At 38.6% G+C, this 18,488-nt stretch overlaps 2 protein-coding genes across 2 annotated transcripts; one reads left to right on the top strand and one right to left on the bottom strand.

Moving 5' to 3' along the window:
* The first annotated feature begins 309 nt into the window (after positions 1–309).
* Positions 310–3,774, top strand: cav3 (caveolin 3). Its single transcript, XM_008409850.2, has 2 exons — positions 310–587; positions 1,919–3,774. Exons 1-2 carry the CDS (start codon positions 471–473, stop codon positions 2,258–2,260), a joined length of 459 nt encoding a protein of 152 aa, XP_008408072.1. The 5' UTR covers positions 310–470; the 3' UTR covers positions 2,261–3,774.
* Positions 3,775–5,935: 2,161 nt separating this feature from the next.
* On the bottom strand, positions 5,936–17,789 carry oxtra (oxytocin receptor a). The gene is made up of 3 exons (XM_008409849.2): positions 17,605–17,789; positions 16,333–17,427; positions 5,936–7,231 (listed from the first exon to the last, which is right to left on the bottom strand). Exons 2-3 carry the CDS (start codon positions 17,249–17,251, stop codon positions 6,978–6,980), a joined length of 1,173 nt encoding a protein of 390 aa, XP_008408071.1. The 5' UTR covers positions 17,252–17,427; positions 17,605–17,789; the 3' UTR covers positions 5,936–6,977.
* Between the last annotated feature and the right edge of the window lie 699 nt (positions 17,790–18,488).

Below are 18,488 nucleotides of genomic sequence, written 5' to 3'. Positions count from 1 at the left end.
AAAGCTAAGTAATTAGTAGTTCAAACCTAACTGGAGCCATGTGGGTGTGTTTGTTTGTGCTTTTTTTTCCTGTTGTGGAAGTTAGTACCACTGTGCAAACCCGTCCCAGTTAACCCGACAACTCCGTGTGAAATATGACACAACTCTGGTTCTACTTTAAGGCATTCCTTTTCTCTCAGTGGTGGTAACATGGTGTTTGTGTGAGTGTACAGTTGTATGTGTGTGTGTGTGTGTGTGTGTGTGTGTGTGTGTGTGTGCGTGCGTGCGTGCGTGCGTGCAGGGTGGGGGCTAAGGCCACCATTTCTACCAGGGCACATGCAGCAGCTGTCCTTTGGCATGTCAGCGGGGAGCGTCAGAGACTTGCTACAGAAAAGGTTCAGAACTGAGCCGAGAACTGCTGTGTGCAGTTTCCGAAAAGGTTCTCATCGCTCCTGTCTTTGACCAAACCTGGGACCTGCGCAGCCTCGACCATGGCGGATCAGTACCAGTACAACACCAACGAGGAGAAGATTGTGAAGGACAGCCACACCAAGGAGATCGATCTGATTAACAGAGACCCCAAGCAAATCAATGAGGACGTGGTGAAGGTTTGTGCAGAAAGGGGAGAGAGAAGAAACTGTCATGAGAAAAGGCTATAGGGATCAAACTCAGAGTCTCTAATTGCATGTTTGCAGATTTAGATAAAATTGCAAATAGTAGGTGCTGAGAGTAGAACCAGGCATTGTATTAGCAGAGAAATCCTGAAATAGACCAGGAGCTATTCCTGTTGCTTGAGCAGAGCAAAGATTTATTTTGGGGATGGGCTGGAAGGAGTTGGGAACTGATACACACTGTCGCTCTGATTTTCTGCCACTGTTTATTATTTATTTGTTGCTATGGAAATATCACAAAATATATATGTTGCTGATATTATTAAATAAGTAATCATAAGTATATTTTGTTGGGTGGGTGTAAATGAGGCTGTCAAACAAGCGTTTGGTGACTCCATGACTCACTTTGGAAACATTTACCAACCGGTTTGTGCCAGATTTTAGAAAGCTGAGCACTGCAGCCTTGAAGACAGGACTCATTTATAAGATACTGATCTTATGTTGTAGATCAAATTAACAATTTGAAATTTACAAAAACTATTGTAAAAAATATTCCTACACAACGGTATTAAAATTTACTGGACGGTGCAGCTATATCTAAATAGAGCATGTAGATGTTTCTGCTGTGCAATGTTATCTCTGTTTTTTTTTTTATAGATATAAATTAACGTTTAAAATGATCCAAACTTTAGAGAAACTAGATAATAGAGTTGAGTATTTATTTATTTTTTAATCCAGTGATTTATTCATTCGGAGTTAGATCCCTACATGCTGTTCCCTTTGGAAATCGTCTTATAACTTCCTGTACCTTTCCCATGGAATAATTTGAAGAGCGAGATAAAGCTTCAGATGTGCCGTGTGTGTGTCCGCCTGCAAAAGTTTGATTACTGACGATAGCTGACAGCAGTTCGATGCCGAGCCTCAGCTGAGAATGTAATGGCCTACTTTTTTCCCCCAGGAGGACCAGGTGGCTCGTAATGCAATCCAACAACAGATTGGAGCATTGTGGAGCCACTCTCTTATGAATTTTGCATGAGGCCAGCTTTGATTTAGCAAAAATGAGGCGGAATAAAGCTCTTTGACTTGAACTGGGTGCAGCATTAAAAGCCGACCCACCACTTTGTCTGCGCGTGAAGTGTGTGCAGGTTATTCGCTTCTCTGAGTGTGAGTGCTGCACTCTGGGCTTTTCAAAGGGTCAACTTTACACTCCATGTGAATTTGCAGGAACTGTTTAACGGTGCTCATGGGTATGCTTGGGAGAAAGGCTGTAGAAGTTGTGCTCTCTCAAGGATCTGTGCTAATGACTCCTGTTCAAACTGTCTCGTTAGGTGGAGTTTGAGGACGTAATCGCAGAGCCCGATGGCACGCACAGCCTGGACGGAGTGTGGAGGCTCAGCTACACCACTTTCACCGTGTCCAAATACTGGTGCTACCGCGTCCTGTCTGCTGTCTTTGGCATCCCAGTCGCTCTGCTCTGGGGCTTCCTGTTTGCCTGCATCTCCTTCTGCCACATCTGGGCCGTGGTTCCCTGCATCAAGAGCTGTCTGATTGAGTCGCAGTGCGTCAGCCGCATTTACTCACTCTGCATCCAGACCTTCTGTGATCCTTTCTTTGAAGCTCTGGGCAAGATTTTCAGCAGCGTCCGCGTGGCACTGCGCAAAGAAGTCTAAGAACTCACTCTGCAGTTTGAAATATGACCAGAGAAAGTGTGGTATGTGTGTGTGTGTGTTTTTTTTTTTACCGCGAAAAAATAATCCATCCCTGGCATCTTGCTTTGCAACCGACTCGTCCTCGTCTCACTGTATAGCATGCTGTTCTCCGCCCTCCGAAGTCTGAGCCAGAGATCTAAAGCCTGACATGCCCAGTGTGCATTTAGCCAGCAGAAGTGCTGTGACAGCTGCAGCAGGCAGCCTGGCTCTCTGACAGCTCTGGCAGGTCTAGGTTGACCCAAGCAGAAGAAGGTCCACTGTCATAAGGGGAAGCTCGGTATTCACACCTACAGTGGTTTTAGAAGTTTACACACACACACACTCAAAAACACACAATTTTGTGATGCAAAAAATGAGTTCACGAAGAATCATTTAAAGAATGTTTTTGCTTCTAATGTGGTATATGTCCTGTTAGATCCAGATGAAGAACAAACAAATCTGTTAGGAGAAGAAATGTAAGAAAAATATATCAGAAATGAAGTTCAGGTTTTCTAGGACTTACATGACATTTGTTCATGTATATCCTTTAACAAAAGCCAGAGAGATTACAATTATATTTGCCGAAAGAAAAAGCATCAAAGCTCAAAAACAATAATGACCAACAACAGTGATACTAAATGAACAGTCCCCCCCAGAGAAGATGGAGTCCTGAAAGATCTCAAAACAGCATCAGTCACTTACTCGTCAGGAGTGTGCACCTCTTTACCGTTTGACAGATTTGTTATTTTCAGTTGAACGGGACACATGACATGTCATGAGCATGAAAAATTTGGAAATTATTTATTGCAGATTGATTGTTTTACATGACAAATCCTGACGTTTTTGCACAGAGACGTGTCCATTCTCAAGAGGCACTATTTATGTATCCACCAGAGAAAGCAAGAATTCACAAAGATGCACAAAAAATACATAAGATAGATTGTTTTATTTGTGCATTTAATTTGGTTCCTTTCAAAAGTTTTTGCATTGTTTTGTTACTGATTTCCGTCATGCTGTTCACTATATACCTCAAAGAAATGAAATGAATTTTAAACAACTACTTTGTCCTGTATTTTGGGATTGTTTGTATGTGCTTTATACATGCTTTGTTGTCTGTGTAATTTATAAGGACCCTTTATAATGCAGTACAGAAAAATGATTTTTAAAAAAAATAGAAATAGATTTCCAAGTCTGTTATGTACATCAAGATATGACATCTCTTATAACAGTTTGTGCTAGTTTGGAATAACAAACTCACAGTTAAGTAGAGGTTAGTGCATGCAGTAATTTAATGCATTTGCAAAAAGCTTTAGAAATCATCCCGCAACAAAGTGTTTTTGGAATCTTCTGTCATCCTGGAAGCGCTGACCAGAGAACTGAGACCCACTAGAGGATGCTGTTGTGTGTTTTTCATGCGTTCTTTCATTAGACCATTTCTTAATGGTTCACTGCCACCACACCCTGCTTTGTTCATAACATTGCTGTTTTTCACTCTGCTCACTGCGTTCTGGTCTTTTATTTATTTATTTTTTTCCCTGCAAACCTTTCATGCAATATTTAATTTATTTGCTCTTTGAAGAAAAAAAAAGAGTGTTTGGGATCCAACAAGGTTGGAAAATGTCTGTAGAGATGAGATTCAATTTCTAACGAAGGTTCAAACACTTTCAATCAGCTGAAAAGCCACATTAACAACATAATGGTACATTTTCTTTAATAATAGCGACATATGCAAGTAATCCTTCATGCATGAATTTACATCCTCACTCAGGTAATTTGTGTCTTTAGGCATGAAAAAAATAGCTTTCTTTTTCTTTAATCAGTGTTTCTACATGTACATCCAGGTATTTAGACTAAAATATGTATTTGGCAAGTCAATTAATAATGTCAAAATGTGTGAAAACTATTAAAAACTAATTGTTGTTGTTAAACTTATCCAGTTACATGTTTAACCATCTTCTAACACTGTTCAGCTCAGTGAAAAACTCTTCCTGTGCTCTCTACATATTGTAGTCGCATGCTTCTAAGCTCTTCATTTTCAATTTTGAGACCTTAGTTTCTTTTTTTCAGCTAGTCCAGATAATTTAAAAAATATATTTCCTGTGCCCCAAAACAAAAAAGAAAAAAAGAAAAGAAATGGAAATTCTAACTTTTATTGTTTCATCACAAGTGGAGAACATAAAAACAAGGTTTCTACTTTTAATCGGGTCCATTTTGAGTTTCTGAATAAGTGATATTTCCCTTGCTTTTGTCCTAAAGCTGCACCAGGTTGCAAATACAATCTTCTTCAGCATTATCCAGACTTTTTAGCATTCTCAGCTCCCCTCCACTTCCTTGGCTTAGCCACTGAGCCTTTCCAGTCTCAAGGGCCGTCGTCCTGAATGTTTCAGACGGGCTTCGGATACAACTCATCCGATTTAAATAGCTGATATATATCCTGAGTTTGTTACCAATTCTAGGTGAGTGGCTGGTAATACCTCCACACTCACTTCACTTTGACATTAGCTTCACCATCTTCCCTAGAGAGCTCTCGTTCGTGTCCTGCACAGAACAGACAAAAGCACTAAATGTATGCACCACACAATTCAACTAATCTGCAAAGATGTTGTTTCGGAGAAAACAAGTTACTGATGTTGAAGTATTTTTAAGAATAATAGTCACAGTAACTGTAAAAAATGATTAAGTAAAGACATGCATGATGTCTACTTGAATAAGCAGATGATAAATTGCAATTTCCTCCTAATTCAAAACCAAAATTTCAATAACAATTATATTAATCCTTAGCTTGATACTGACACCTGTATTATTTACTCATGCTATAGAAACTCTGGTCAGATTTATTCAGGTGCACAATATTGTTTACTGTCTGTCGACCATGTTGGTCTGAAGACGGGTTTATGCTCTTGCACTGGTTGACCAGTAAGTGGTGTGGAATGACACAGTGGGGTTGTCCAGTGGAGTGGAATAGAAACACCGTGGCTGGATGAGCGTGAAAAATATACTCTGAATTATATTTATCATTTATTAACATTTTTAAAAGGAAAACTTGAAACTCAAAAGTAAGTAACTTAAACAAAAACAAACTAAGACAAATTGGGATTTATGGAAGAGGGATGTATTAAATCCTCCTGGAATAAATTATATGAACATCCAGTCTGATGACCTTTAGAAAGAAAGTCATATGGACAAATTTGGTAAAAACAACAGAAAATCTTTCTTATCTTCCACACTCATGTTAACAAAACTGAAAACGATCCATAAAATATTGTCTCAAAGTCCTTACATAGTTTAAGGTATTTGGAAAGGAGGATTGTAAAAACGTCTTAGAAAAGTTGGCAGGCTGCATAATTCTCCTCATACAGGTTGTGATACATGGCAAATATAAGAAGAAACTGCTAAATGGTTATAGTGGTCAATTATATCTGCAAAGTAAGTCGTCTCAATATCTAAGACAGTTTATGGAGACACGTACTGTTGGATTTTATACTTTTACAAAAGAGGGAACTCAGTAATCAGCTGAAGACAGAAAAATAAACCTGAAATAGAAAAATAAACCTGAAATAAATAGCGAAAAATTTAAAATTATTATTTATCTGGTGAAATTTCTATGCTGAGAGATGTTTATCTTTCAGCAGGTCTTGCTGTTTGTAATTCCCCTCTTATTAAGAGAATGGCCATCGTTGCACGGTTAGGTATTCACACAACCACGATCTTCAATGTATTTCAATCGGAATTTTATGTGATAGATCAACGCAAAGTGAACCGGAAGGAAGATCATACATAACTTCTCCAAATAAAATTCAGAAATTGTGGCACACATACAGTATGTGTTCAGGAGTCAAAACGGTGGACCTCCAGGGGTTAAGTTACATGAGACATCCTCTAAGGATGCTTATAACTTCCTATTTTAACAGTTTAAACACCAAATATATGTTGACATCCCAATAATCACAATAAAAAAAAAACCCTACCGTATATGATGACATTCATATCAGGCTGATATTCTCCCAGCTGAAGTACATCAGCTGGACACAAACAATAACATAATCAAAACCTGTTGTTACTTTCATTTTCTTTTATTGTTTTTCAACCATTTGTCCAACGTTTAGCAGAGACAGGCATGGCATAATAAACTTAACAAAACCTTGAAGTAACAGTTTATATCTGTGCAAATATTTAACAAGCTGAACAACAGGATACGTATCGTATTTATAACAGAGGAATAAATTCATAATAGCAACACAGACAAACTGGACCCATTAGCTTTGCTGGTGACAAAACCGTAACAATTTACAGCGCATCAACATTCGTCAGATAGTCTTTTTTATTCAGTTTGTGTGCACAATAAACACTAAGATACGCTTTGTACATTTAGATCAAGTATATAGCAATAAAAAAAAAAAACATATAAAAAGTTTCATTCAGTCACTCTTTTTAGTCCGTGATTATCTCATTGAAATTCATGAAAAGAGATTCTGTTGATTAATGTTTTCAGATTCACAGTTAAATAATAAATTTATGCAGAAATGAAAGGACTGTGTGGGTTGTCTTCCCCCTTCTGGGCTTTAACAGGAAGTCTTGCAGAGAGAGGCATTTTGAAAAAAAAAATCGAACCGCTGGAAAATTTATGGGGAGCAGCATGTAGTGAGAGGCTGAGTGGGCAGCTTGGGAGACCGGGGGGAAAAAAAAGGAGGCCAGGGACTTACGTGGTGGATGTCTGTGTGATGCTCCTCTGACTGCTGGTGCTCTTAATGGCAAAGGTTGACGAGTTGCTCTTGTGGCTGGAGTCAAAGTCATGCTCACAGCGGCACTGGGATGACTTAAGGTAGCGAGCGGAACAACACAGAAAGTTCTGCCTCAAGTCGTGGAAGAGATGCCCAGCGAAGCACATATAGATCCAGGGGTTGCAGCAGCTGTTGAGGCTTGCAAGCAGCATGGAGATAATGAAGGGCATGGCTGCAAACGGGGAGACAAGAGAAACGTTACTGCCGTTTGACGGAATGAGAAAGACAAACTGAGTCTGGGTTTTTCTCTAAGACGTTTTGGAGGTGCTGGTGGAAACATCCACCGTCGACACTTGGTTTTGTGTTAGCAAAAAAAAAAAAGATTTACAGAATGCGTTTTTTGTTGTTGTTGTTTAGCACTGACATTTAGAACAGACCATTTCAGGAACAAACAGCCATAATTCAACTTCCCAACTATACGTGTACTTCCTTGCCACACATTTACCTCAAAGGAGCCTTTTTAAAAGCTGATATTTAAACAATTAACTTCATTTCAATCAGCTAGTTTAGTAATGAAGAAAGCATTTTAGATATCAGGTCAATTGATTATAAACGAGTTTGCATCTCTCCTGTGTTTGCAGCTAATAATGTAATAGAAGGTAGATTTTATTTTAGCTTATTAAGACATGACTTTTTAAAAAATACATTTAAAAAGGGGTGGCTACAGTCATAAATAAACCAACACCAGCTGCTGTAGGATTTTCCCTGTATTGATTTTAGACTGGGGGTTAAGGCTAAACTCTTGCATTGTTTATCTGCTCTTATCCTGAGCCCTTTAAATAAAAATGGTCAGAGGGTCCTGTGGAGCCGACTGAATGGCAGCTTCGCTCCTGCTGGTCTCCCCCGGGCAGCTGTGGTCATGCTGTGGTTTACCGTCAGCGTGTGAATTTGTGCGTAAAAGGCTGAATGTAATGTATCGAAGTCCTCTGGACCAGATAAAAACTATACAAGTGCAGACCGTTTACCTCTTAGCAGTGCCAGCCACTTGAACAAGAAGCATGAACTTTTATTAAATAATTGTGCAATCAGAAATAATAACAACTTGCAGAAATCAAATCTCAGTTTTCTTTTTGTCTTGTTTTTAGAAGCACAGCTTTGCAATGTTGCACAGTCAAGTGACCCAATCCTTTAGAAGAAATGTTACGGTTTAGTTGTTTACTATTATTTGTTTTTGCCATAACATCTGGTTATTGCATTGGGTGTTTTTTGGTGGTTTCAACATTTGTGTTTCTGAAGAAATGACTAATAGCTAGCATAGTAAAAATGTCTTCTAGCAATGAGCCATATGCATTCAGCAAGAGACGGCTCTCTACGAGATTCATGCAAAAGCAGATATGTAAATGCATTGCAGAAAAGGAAAACAATACTGTTTCATTCTCACTTTCTGACATTATATCAGATTAAACTTTTCTTCGTTTACTGTAGGTCCTTTGGGTTGGGTTTGAAAAATGTATTTCTTCTTTAGTCAGGTTTATAGGCTTCCACGGTCATAAAGACTTCTTCTACAGTGGCTGACAGGTGCAAATGCACAGCAAACGGTAAAAAAACAAAACAAAACAAAACAAAACAAAACAAAACAAAACAAAACAAAACAAAACAAAACAAAACAAAACAAAACAAAACAAAACAAAACAAAACAAAACAAAACAAGCTTCAAACTGATGAGCGATGCAAACTCCAAAACACACAACACATAAAAAACCAAAGGCAACAGAAAAATGCTGCAATCACAGAAAATAGGAGCAAAAACCTACAACAAAATCAACAGAACAAATGAAGACAGAAACTGCTGCGATCAACAACCAAAATGGTGCAACCACAGGAAATAGAAGCAAGGGGGAAATGCCACTATTATTAAAAACAAACAACAGTAAATATGAAACTCGCTCCACAAAATGGAAGTTCCAACAATTTTTTTTAAACTTATTTATTTTGAATATAAAAACTTGAGATGTCTCATCTCATTTTCAAAGGTGACCAGACTTCCAGCATTTTCCTGCAGCATTTGTGTTTTTGTGTTTTGGAGTTTGCATCACTCGTGTGTTTGCAGCTCATCTTGCCATTTGCTGCACTTGCACATCTGTCAGCCACAGTATTTTCATTCCTTCCCACTTTTTTGAGTGAGAACAGAGCATTTTAAGAGTCACTCCTAAATATTGACTTTATTGTACTTAATCCACTCTCTGTATAACTTGGGGTTTACCTGTTAACACCCAGTGTGCTCATACTGGCATATATACATATTTAGACCGACAATTTTGGCACCTTCGTGATCAGGAAATTGTATTTGAGGATGAGGCAGAAGGGAAGACGCTCACATTTTTCTCCCTGATAACTTTGCTAATTCTTTTTTTTTTTTAGATTGTTCCTCACGATGTCACGTAGGGCTGCAAAGTGTTTAAAGTGTTCCTTAAAACACCTGCACAGGTGTGCGTCCATTTAACTCAAACTATGTTATTTGAACTATCAAAAACTTACATCATCTGGAATTCCCAAGGATTTTTAAAGTCAATCTCAATGTGAGAAATGCCAGATGGAGATTAAGAAAACAAATAAAAGAGGAACATTTTAGCCTGGTGTAAATTCAGACAGCAGGGGAACATTTTATTTATCTTTTCATACAGTGTCTTTTGATATCCGCTTTCAACTATAAATCAAATTCTCCCCGCATGTTTCACCACAACATTTGATGGAAAATGTGCACGTTTGGCTTCAGAATAGTGAAATTGAGCAGACAGGAGGCCAAATAGTCAGGGGCTAAAGAAAATTGGTCGATTTTGCAGGAAAGTTGTTCTCAGTGGGACACGATCTGTATATGCAGAAGATTGCAGGAAATGATTGAACTTTTCTTTTGTAACAGCTGCAATCGTGACTTTGTAGCCCTCAGAAAACACTGAAAGGTTTTTCTTTTTGCACATACTTAGTCATGAATTTTCCTTCTTCCCCCACAGGAATAATGGTCTTGGTGTGCTACTTGGTAAGGGAATTATTAACAGCATGCAAATGCACTGCTTAGGAAAGTGTGCTTAAATTTCTAAATCTTTGAAACTCAGTGCTCTGGGAAATGATGCAGGAAACAGAAATGACTGTTTTCAATCTGAATGTTTTAGTCTTTCAGTTTGGTGTCAACGTTTCAGTACTTCATTGCTGAGTTCATATGCAAAAGGCAAACAGAAAATGCTAGCAAACTAATGAGGGAACAAACAGGTATTTACTCTGTATGCGCTTTTAGAGCAGGTGTGTCAAGGTTTAGTTTTGCTAAACTAAAAGTTGTTTGCTGTTTTTTTACAAGAATGAAATTGGTTCACAGTGTCTGCTTCAATCCTCATCGCTGACCGTCGACACCAATCCGAACTCTGCAGAGACGTTTGTCAGATTCAAAGAGGTGACACTGTTTCCTGCCCAGTGATGCAGCGATAGATTGCAGAAAGCAACCTGAAGTGGTACGCTGGATGACATTTACACTGCTAACTCCGCCGTCCACCTGACATTTGGCAAATGAGTTTCAGATCATGTAATTGGTTTGTATCCTGTATTTAACCTCGTCTCAGTGGTTGCTAATCTTTCTCTCGGTCTGCCTGTGCCCTAGCTAATCTTATTGCTTCTGTCCCCTGGATTCATTAGAAACTGCAGAGTAAAATGCCATCATAGGGGGCATGAAACTCTTACAACACCACACATGATTAAGAAGAGCTGTCCTCTACGGGTCATGCTCACGGATTAAAACGTGACTCTGCCGCGTCAGTCTTAGTTAGCCGTGTCGCAGGTTGTGTCATCTACCTTGGAGTTGCGACCTCTGGAACGTAGTGCAATGGCAGGTGGTGCAAAAAGGACCAACCGGAGTTTATCAGGAATTTATCATCAAAGCAGATGAGAGTGGGGCCAGGATCTAATTTGAATATTATGTGGCTTCACGGAGAAACAAAAAAAAAAGGCCCGTTGCTGAATTGGCTCATGGAGTCTCTCACAGGGGGGATGATAGATCACAAGGCAAATGAAGCGACAGTCTAATCACCCTGCGGGTGGTACATCTGTGTGGCTGTCAGGGCTGATTCTGTCCAGTCCAAAAGACTCCAGAGAAATTCATTTAACTCTGATTGTTGTTCGTGGATGGTAAACATGCATTAGCGGTAACCTCATTTAGATTTTAACACAGAATTAGATTCAATGTTAAAAAGCAAAAAAAAAGCTTTTGAGTTGTGCTTCCTTCCTTGTAAAAGACACGAGAACTGACCTTTACAAAAAAATAAAAAATAAAGAAAGACTTTGGAGATTGAATGGTGGAAATTGTGCCCATTAAAAACCCATAATGCAAATCAATAGTGGGGTGTGAGTCAGCTGCCAAGGGCAGCAACCACTGCAACAAGATGCTTCTGTTCACAATCTTATTCTTTTTTTTTCTTCTGTGGAGTTTGTGTCAGCTCGTCTGAGTCAAGGTTTAACCTTCAGCTGTTTTGTCCACCACATAATGAAATCTGTCTGGCGGCTAAATGTGAAATCACACATGCAGGCGGCTGATTTCCCTCCAACAAACCTCAGAGAGAATCGGGGGATTTTTGTTGTCTTCTGACATTTTCAGAAATGATGCTGATAAGCCCAATCAGGTACTAAAAATGGTAAACCCGTCTGCATATTATATTTACATATTATCCCCTTGTCAGGAAGCTGACTTCTCGTTTCTTGGAGAGGAAACAGATTATGACTTGCATGATCATGTTTTTTTTTTTATTTAATAAAGATGAAGTTATGCTTTTGATGAGGCAGAAAAGTAACTTAAATGTTCACACTTGATCATTATTGCGCACGTTTAACTGCATTACTACTTGTTTTGGTATTACCTACTGAGCCAACAGCTCAAATATTGAGTGTAAAGGTGAAAGTGATCAGTCAGTGGGATCCATCATTTCTCTTTTTTCTTTTTTTTAGAAAAACAAAATAAAATCAACCAATTTTTGTGCATGTTGACATTGTTTTTCAGCAGCTTTGTACCTTTTAAAGTTAACTTGAAGATAAAAGTACAAAAAGACAGCTACCACTTTTTACATTTCCTAACCTATTTCCAGATTGTAAAAATTAAGAGCAACGTTTTATTTTTCATAATGTGTTGTAACACTACGACATGTCAACAAAAGTCATAAAATGAACTAAAAACACATTATTATTTATTGACAACTAGTTACATTGTGCATAAAATGTTTCCCAACTCAGACATAAAGAGCAGAAATCAATAAAGCTGCTTTTTGTTATGACAAAGTCAACGTTCAACGTTCTGAAGTTTTTTTTCTTTTCTGTCTGTACGACTAAACTCAAGTTATGTGTCAGACCTAAAGCCCCATAAGAAATCTATTACAAGTGCCTTGAAAATGTATCCATACCCAATGAATGGTTTTAAGTTTGTTTTTTTTTCATGAATAAAAAGGTGAAATGATTAGCATTCATTTGGATTCAGCTTTCTTTAGTCTGTATTGTAGAACCGCCTTTCACTGCAGGAAATGCAGAAAGGCTTTTGGAGCATGTCTCTACCAGCTTTGTATTTCTAGAATCAGAAATTGTCAGCTGTTCTTCTGTGATAGAATAACTCAAACTCGGTCAGATTGGAAAGAGAGCACCAGAGTTTTTCACCACTCAACACTTTGCATGAGGAAAAAAAAAAGAATATATATATATGGTGCAATTTTTATCAGCTTTAAAATTTCCCTTTCTGATTTCAGATTGTAAAGCGACATATGATTCATTATTATTCTATGTAAAAAGGAACAGATCTCATAGGGACTGGGGGTATTAATGGCTAGATAACAGAGAGTTTCCTGCTGGTTCAGGCTGATAAATCCTCACATTCATGCAGCTCGACATACAGGGGAAAACCAAGGTCAAACAAGCAGGGGTCTGTTTGTCATTAGGCTCAGTTTAGCAAACAGGTGGTATTCACCTTGCATAAAAACAAATCCTCCCATCCACAGTGACCCTGAGAAACAGAATTTATTTCCTTCAATCCAAAGAAATACACCTTTGATTACCTTTAAGGATGTGTATTTACTGCTGGTTTTAATGCAGGATCATGTGACAATGTGGTGTACCATTTATGATTGTTTAAAAAAACTAACCATCATTGATATTTTTCAGTATTTGTAATATGGACATTTTTTCCGCTTGGCTGAGGTTTATTTCCCAAGCTGTCTGTGGCGAGTTTGCTCTTTGCGTCTAATTAACTCTTTATCAGCACACACAGATGACACTCCTGCTCTCCTTTGTACACAAACACTGGCACTTGTCGCAGCCAAACTCTGCCATTACTAAGTGTCGCTGACGTCCAGACGTCAGCCTCCTCCTCTCGCCCTCCCTAACGGGATATGGATTAATCGTTTTCTTCTTTTTCCACACACTGAAGCTTTTTTTGTCCTTTTTCTGGCCACTATTCCTCTAAATATAACAGCGAGGTGCGGCGTCAGAGCCAATTACTTTTTCATCAAGCATGTGTCTTTGCTTGTAATGCATCAAATGGACAGAAATGGAATAGCTGGCCGAGGATTGCAACTGGCCCTTAGCAGAATTTAACAAAGGGGGCTCACAAAATGTTTTAAATGAATTGTCCAAGGTCGGCCATTGTATTTCTTTTATGTAAATCCATTATTTAGTAAATCAAAACAAGTTTGTTTTTCTCCTAGTTTACAAAGTTTCAGTCCGAGTTCAGCAAAAGAACTGATTCTCTTTACTAGCACTGAATTTTTTTCCATCTATTGATGAATTAATTTGCAGCATGAAACATGACTCCAGCAGCAGAAATTATACAACATGCCACTTTAAATAACAAAGCTAATTAATTAACAATCTTAAATAATTTTATGTTTTGTATTCAAATGATTTTTTATGATATTAAAATAGCTATTGATCAACCTTCAAAGTACAGAATAAGATCCTTTAAGAAAAATTTTAATATAGTGCTTGAATCTGTGTGAAAGGAGCTCTTGAGCGCCCCCTACTGACATGGTGGAGGTATAATAAGCAGTTTAGTTTGCTTATGCCTTCGAATGGCTCCGAGTTTCAGAGGTGAAAACAATTACAAACAATTACAATTACAAAAAAAACATGTAGTTCAATTGGAGATATAAAAATTGCTAAATTTGCTAAAAGAATGGTAGGAAATGTGAACTGACTTTGATGTTCTAAAATACGTAAAATGCTCAACGCTACACTGGATTGTTAAGCACTGAAGAGAGTTTACTTAAAACATTGTTTTTGAATGTTTAAATTGTTTACTCTGTTTGTGGAAACAGAGTATTTCTAATGTTTCTTGGGGTTAGAATCACCTGAGTAAAGAACATGCCTCAAACTTATTATTTTTTGCCAAGTGCAAATACCTGAAGTTAAAAATCACACTTTTTTAGTTCTTAGTTAAAATTTCTTGAATCCCAAAGTTTCATCTGCAGAGTGTTTTGTGTGTGCAGAAAAAATGGACACACTCCGAGTACAATTCATGCAAGAACCACCTCGGTTAAAAACACGTCATCTCTGTGCTGCAAGAAAACCTCTCACCATTTCTGTCTTGTGCTATATTTTTTTTTTCTGAGGTTGATAGTTGTCCGGTGCAAATGGTATGGTTCTGTTTTCAACTCTTAGTTCACAAATACCCCTGGGGTTGAACTAGAAAATCATTATTTGTATTTCTTTTTACACCTTTATCTCGTACTCAGGATACAGTGTTTTGAATTGCATTTACTCAAAGAGAAAAAAGAACACATATTTAAGTGTATAACCCAGAGGTGTGGTAGATCACAGTAGATGCATAGACCCCATGCAGTAGGTGGCTGTTAGTGACTTATTGTGGTTAAATGTCAAAGTCCCCCACAGGCACTAAAGCTGCCTGATGCACGCTTGTGCACACTGATTTGATTAATGATTAGCCGTCAATGAGCCTCTGCAGCTCAGGAAGAGTCTGTGGAAAGTTGTACAATTCTGCATGCATCCTTTCCTTTAAAGCAACACCATTGATCCTTTAGTCTTAACTCACACGACACGTCTTAGCAATGTTGCATTCATTAAAATAAGATGACTGTGACATTTTTATCGACATTCGGTACATCAACACGTTTGCATGTCTGCTTTCCAGGAACAGGAAAACATCCTGACAAACCTTCTGGCTCTACTGGGAAACTTGGACCTCAGAAAGAGCATAACTGTTACCATAGGTCAAAAGTGCCACAATTTAATAAATTAAAAATTTGCTAAAATATTGAATATTAAAAACGTAAACTAATATATTGATTGAATAATTAATTTTTTTTTATCTAGTTTTGAACATTAAAACATTTAGAAATCCAGCAATCAAAATATTTTATTAGATTTGATTCCTTTATTTGCTAAGATGTATGATATAATAATTATAGCATTTGTCTATTTTACATTTGTGATGCGCCACATCATGAAATATCTGGATATCCTGCCTTGCAACGTAACTGCTGACCAATCAAGTGGCCTATGGCAGTGTTCGTCCCGCCCCCTGACTTTCATAAATAAAACATAAAATAAAAAAATGTGGTTTGTTGCAACAGAGGACTATAAAATAGTTTAATAAAATAAACTGGAAAAATAACTGTATAAACTTTTAGATGTAAAGAATACATCAATTAATTATTTTTATATTTAATTATTAGAATATTTTATATCTCATTTAATCATTACAAAAAAGGGGGTTTGTATGTTAATTTGTTTTGCTACTAATATTAATAATTATTTATCCAATTATTAATGAGTTGGATTGTGGAACTTTTGGCTCTTGGAAGGTCACATAATCAACACATACATCTTTCAGAGCTTACCTTCCTTGTTTGTGATCAGCTTATGGAATTATATACCGACTTTATCTTTGAGCTGCGTCTGGCTATTTTCTGGTAAAATCGCCAAATGGTACAAACACAAAACCTCCTTTGTAATCTGGGTGTAAATTCTCGGGATTACTGAGTCACACTGTGTAAGTCCTCTGCATTCTGATGAATATTTGAGGAGACTCGAAAAGGTCTAATTTTACTGTAACTGATGAAACCAATGATTTTTGTGCGTAGAAAACGGCACTAATTGTTGAAGTCAAATGAATTAACAATAATAAATTGCATATTTTTACATGACAATTGTTTTTAAAACATATTCAAAGGGGGAGATATCGGTTTCTGTGCTGGCGTTTTGAAGTATTCCAAGTGCGTAACGCACCATGTAGCGCACAGCCACCTTTTTGCGCACAGCGCGCACTCGTTATAACAGCCTTTTTATTCAACCTACCCTCACGGGGCGCAGCTGGATCCCACGCAGACCACATCTGGACCGAGAAAAAGGGGGTCCAGCACACGATGTACGCCACCACAATCACAAAAGTCATTTTCACGGTGGTTATCTTCGCCTTGGAGATGAGCCTCACGCTGCTCACCCGGGCCAGCGTGTTGCTTTTGCAGGTTTTGGGGGTCAGGCTGATGCACTGTTCGCGTCTGGTTTTCAGCTTAAAGTTTTGCCATATCTTAAAGCTGATCAGACCGTAGCAAATGCTCAGTATGGCCACGGGGATGATGTAGATAGTGAGGCTGATCCATGTAATGTAAGCCTTCGCTCCCCAGGGCTTCACGAAGTCGCCCCAGCAGTCGTACACTCCTGAGCCGACCTCTCTGAGGGAAAAGATGAACATCTGCGGGGTGCTGAAGAGCAGGCTGAGGAGCCAGGAAAATATCACATAGAAGCGATCTTTTCTTCTGTGCAGAGAGCGCAGAGGCTGACATATGGCCAGACAGCGGTCTACGGACATCAAAACTAACATGTAAGTGGATGCAAACATCCCGACAACCTGCAGGTATTTTACCAACCTGCACAAAATATCTGGTCCGTAGAAGCGAAATGTGATGTCCCAGATAAGTTGCGGGAGGACCTGGAATATGGCCACGACCAGATCGGCGATGCTCAGGTGCTTCATGAAGTAATACATGCGGGACTGGCTGTGTTTGGTGGTGTGGATGGCCAGCAGGACGCACAGGTTCCCTGCGAGCGCCAGGAAGAGCACCAGAGCGAGCACGGTCACCTCCACCTTCGCCACCTCCTCATTCCTCTTCAGGGGGTTCGTTTGATTCAGCCCGCCGGTCCCGTTCAGGAGGCTGGAGTTCCTCCAAGATTCGTTCAGTTGCCAGATATCACTTTCATTGGAAATAGTTTCCATTGCTGCAGCTCGTCCTCTCTGCAGAAGGACTCGTTAGTGGTTTTGGTCACCAAGAGAGGGGTCGTGAGCGCCCAAGTCTTCCTCGCGTCCTTACAGGTGCCAAGGCATAATCAAGGTCAGTTCATAATTCCCAGATGGCAAAAGGGTTTTACGTTGTCTCGGACGTCACCCATAGTCTGTAAAAAAAAAAAAAAAAGAAAGAAAGAAAAAGAGGATGTCAGGGAAATTTTTTTTTATTATTCTCCAAACAGAAAAAAGAGAAAAAAAATTAGTATGAAGAATTACATCCCGAGAACAAGACTGAACCTGCAAAACACTAAAACAAAATTATGAAGTATATTAACACAGCTCACCTGCCAGTAATCCACCAAGCAACAGAAATGTTTAGAAATGTATAGTTTTAGAAAAAATAAAGAATGCGGCGTTTACAGCCGAAGTCTAAACATAAATGCTAAAACTGTAGATGAAGAAAAGAAACTAGCCTCATCTCTGCTGAGAGTCGTCGGAATGGGCAGCAGCGCAGCGCCTCAGCCCGTGTTATAGGGTCCCCAGTTCGTCAAGAGCAATAAAAGGTCCTACTTATCACCGCCACTTGGTGGCCATGTGCGCTTTCACTGATCGGCTCTGCAGCACGAAGCGTCTTCAGGGAAAGACCCCCACAGCTGCATTATATCAAAAAAAAAAGAAGGAAAAAAGAAGTGCAAAATTTTATATATACACACGAATACATGCATCTAAAAAAATAAAGTATGTTTGAAAAGTAGATTTATGATACTAATGAGATTTAAAAATTGACACATAAATTAGCATTTATTCCAATCAATCTTGCACATTTACTTCAAATAGCCTTCTAATTTGATGTTGTCTTTTTTAATGACTGGTGAGTGTCAAATGTTAGCAGAAAGTTAAGTGGAAGGAAGAAAATGTGGAAAATGTTACACAGGCAACCGTGATAACTGCAACTTTGAACCTTTTCAAGAGATATCATTGTGCTGTATGGTACATGGACATGTTTTTCAGTAATCTGTCATTTCTGTACTCAAAATTCTGCAGCTATAACCTTCATTATGAAGCATAGCAATCACACTTACGTCGTTTCTACCATAGTTCTTTTTTCGTCACAATTTTTATTTAACATGTTTTCACACTTCATCCTTTGAATGCGTCATTTCAGCAAATTGCCATTTTGGCTTAACCTCCTTGCGGAAGGTGTCAGCGACTGTGTGCTGGATAACTC

This window comes from Poecilia reticulata, linkage group LG5, assembly GCF_000633615.1.
Source record: "Poecilia reticulata strain Guanapo linkage group LG5, Guppy_female_1.0+MT, whole genome shotgun sequence".
NCBI classification, from domain to species: Eukaryota; Metazoa; Chordata; class Actinopteri; order Cyprinodontiformes; family Poeciliidae; genus Poecilia; species Poecilia reticulata.
Note: the sequence above shows the minus strand (reverse complement) of the source record. Positions and strands in the feature narration are given on the sequence as shown.

Bases quoted from the DNA above. Each gene is read 5' to 3' on its own strand.
- oxtra (XM_008409849.2), bottom strand. From the start codon at position 17,251: ATGGAAACTATTTCCAATGAAAGTGATATCTGGCAACTGAACGAATCT. The intron at 7,232-16,332 runs GTAGGTTGAATA...CCCCGTTTGCAG, and splicing joins TCCAGCTGCGCCCCGTGAGG to CCATGCCCTTCATTATCTCC.
- cav3 (XM_008409850.2), top strand. From the start codon at position 471: ATGGCGGATCAGTACCAGTACAACACCAACGAGGAGAAGATTGTGAAG. The intron at 588-1,918 runs GTTTGTGCAGAA...CTGTCTCGTTAG, and splicing joins TCAATGAGGACGTGGTGAAG to GTGGAGTTTGAGGACGTAAT.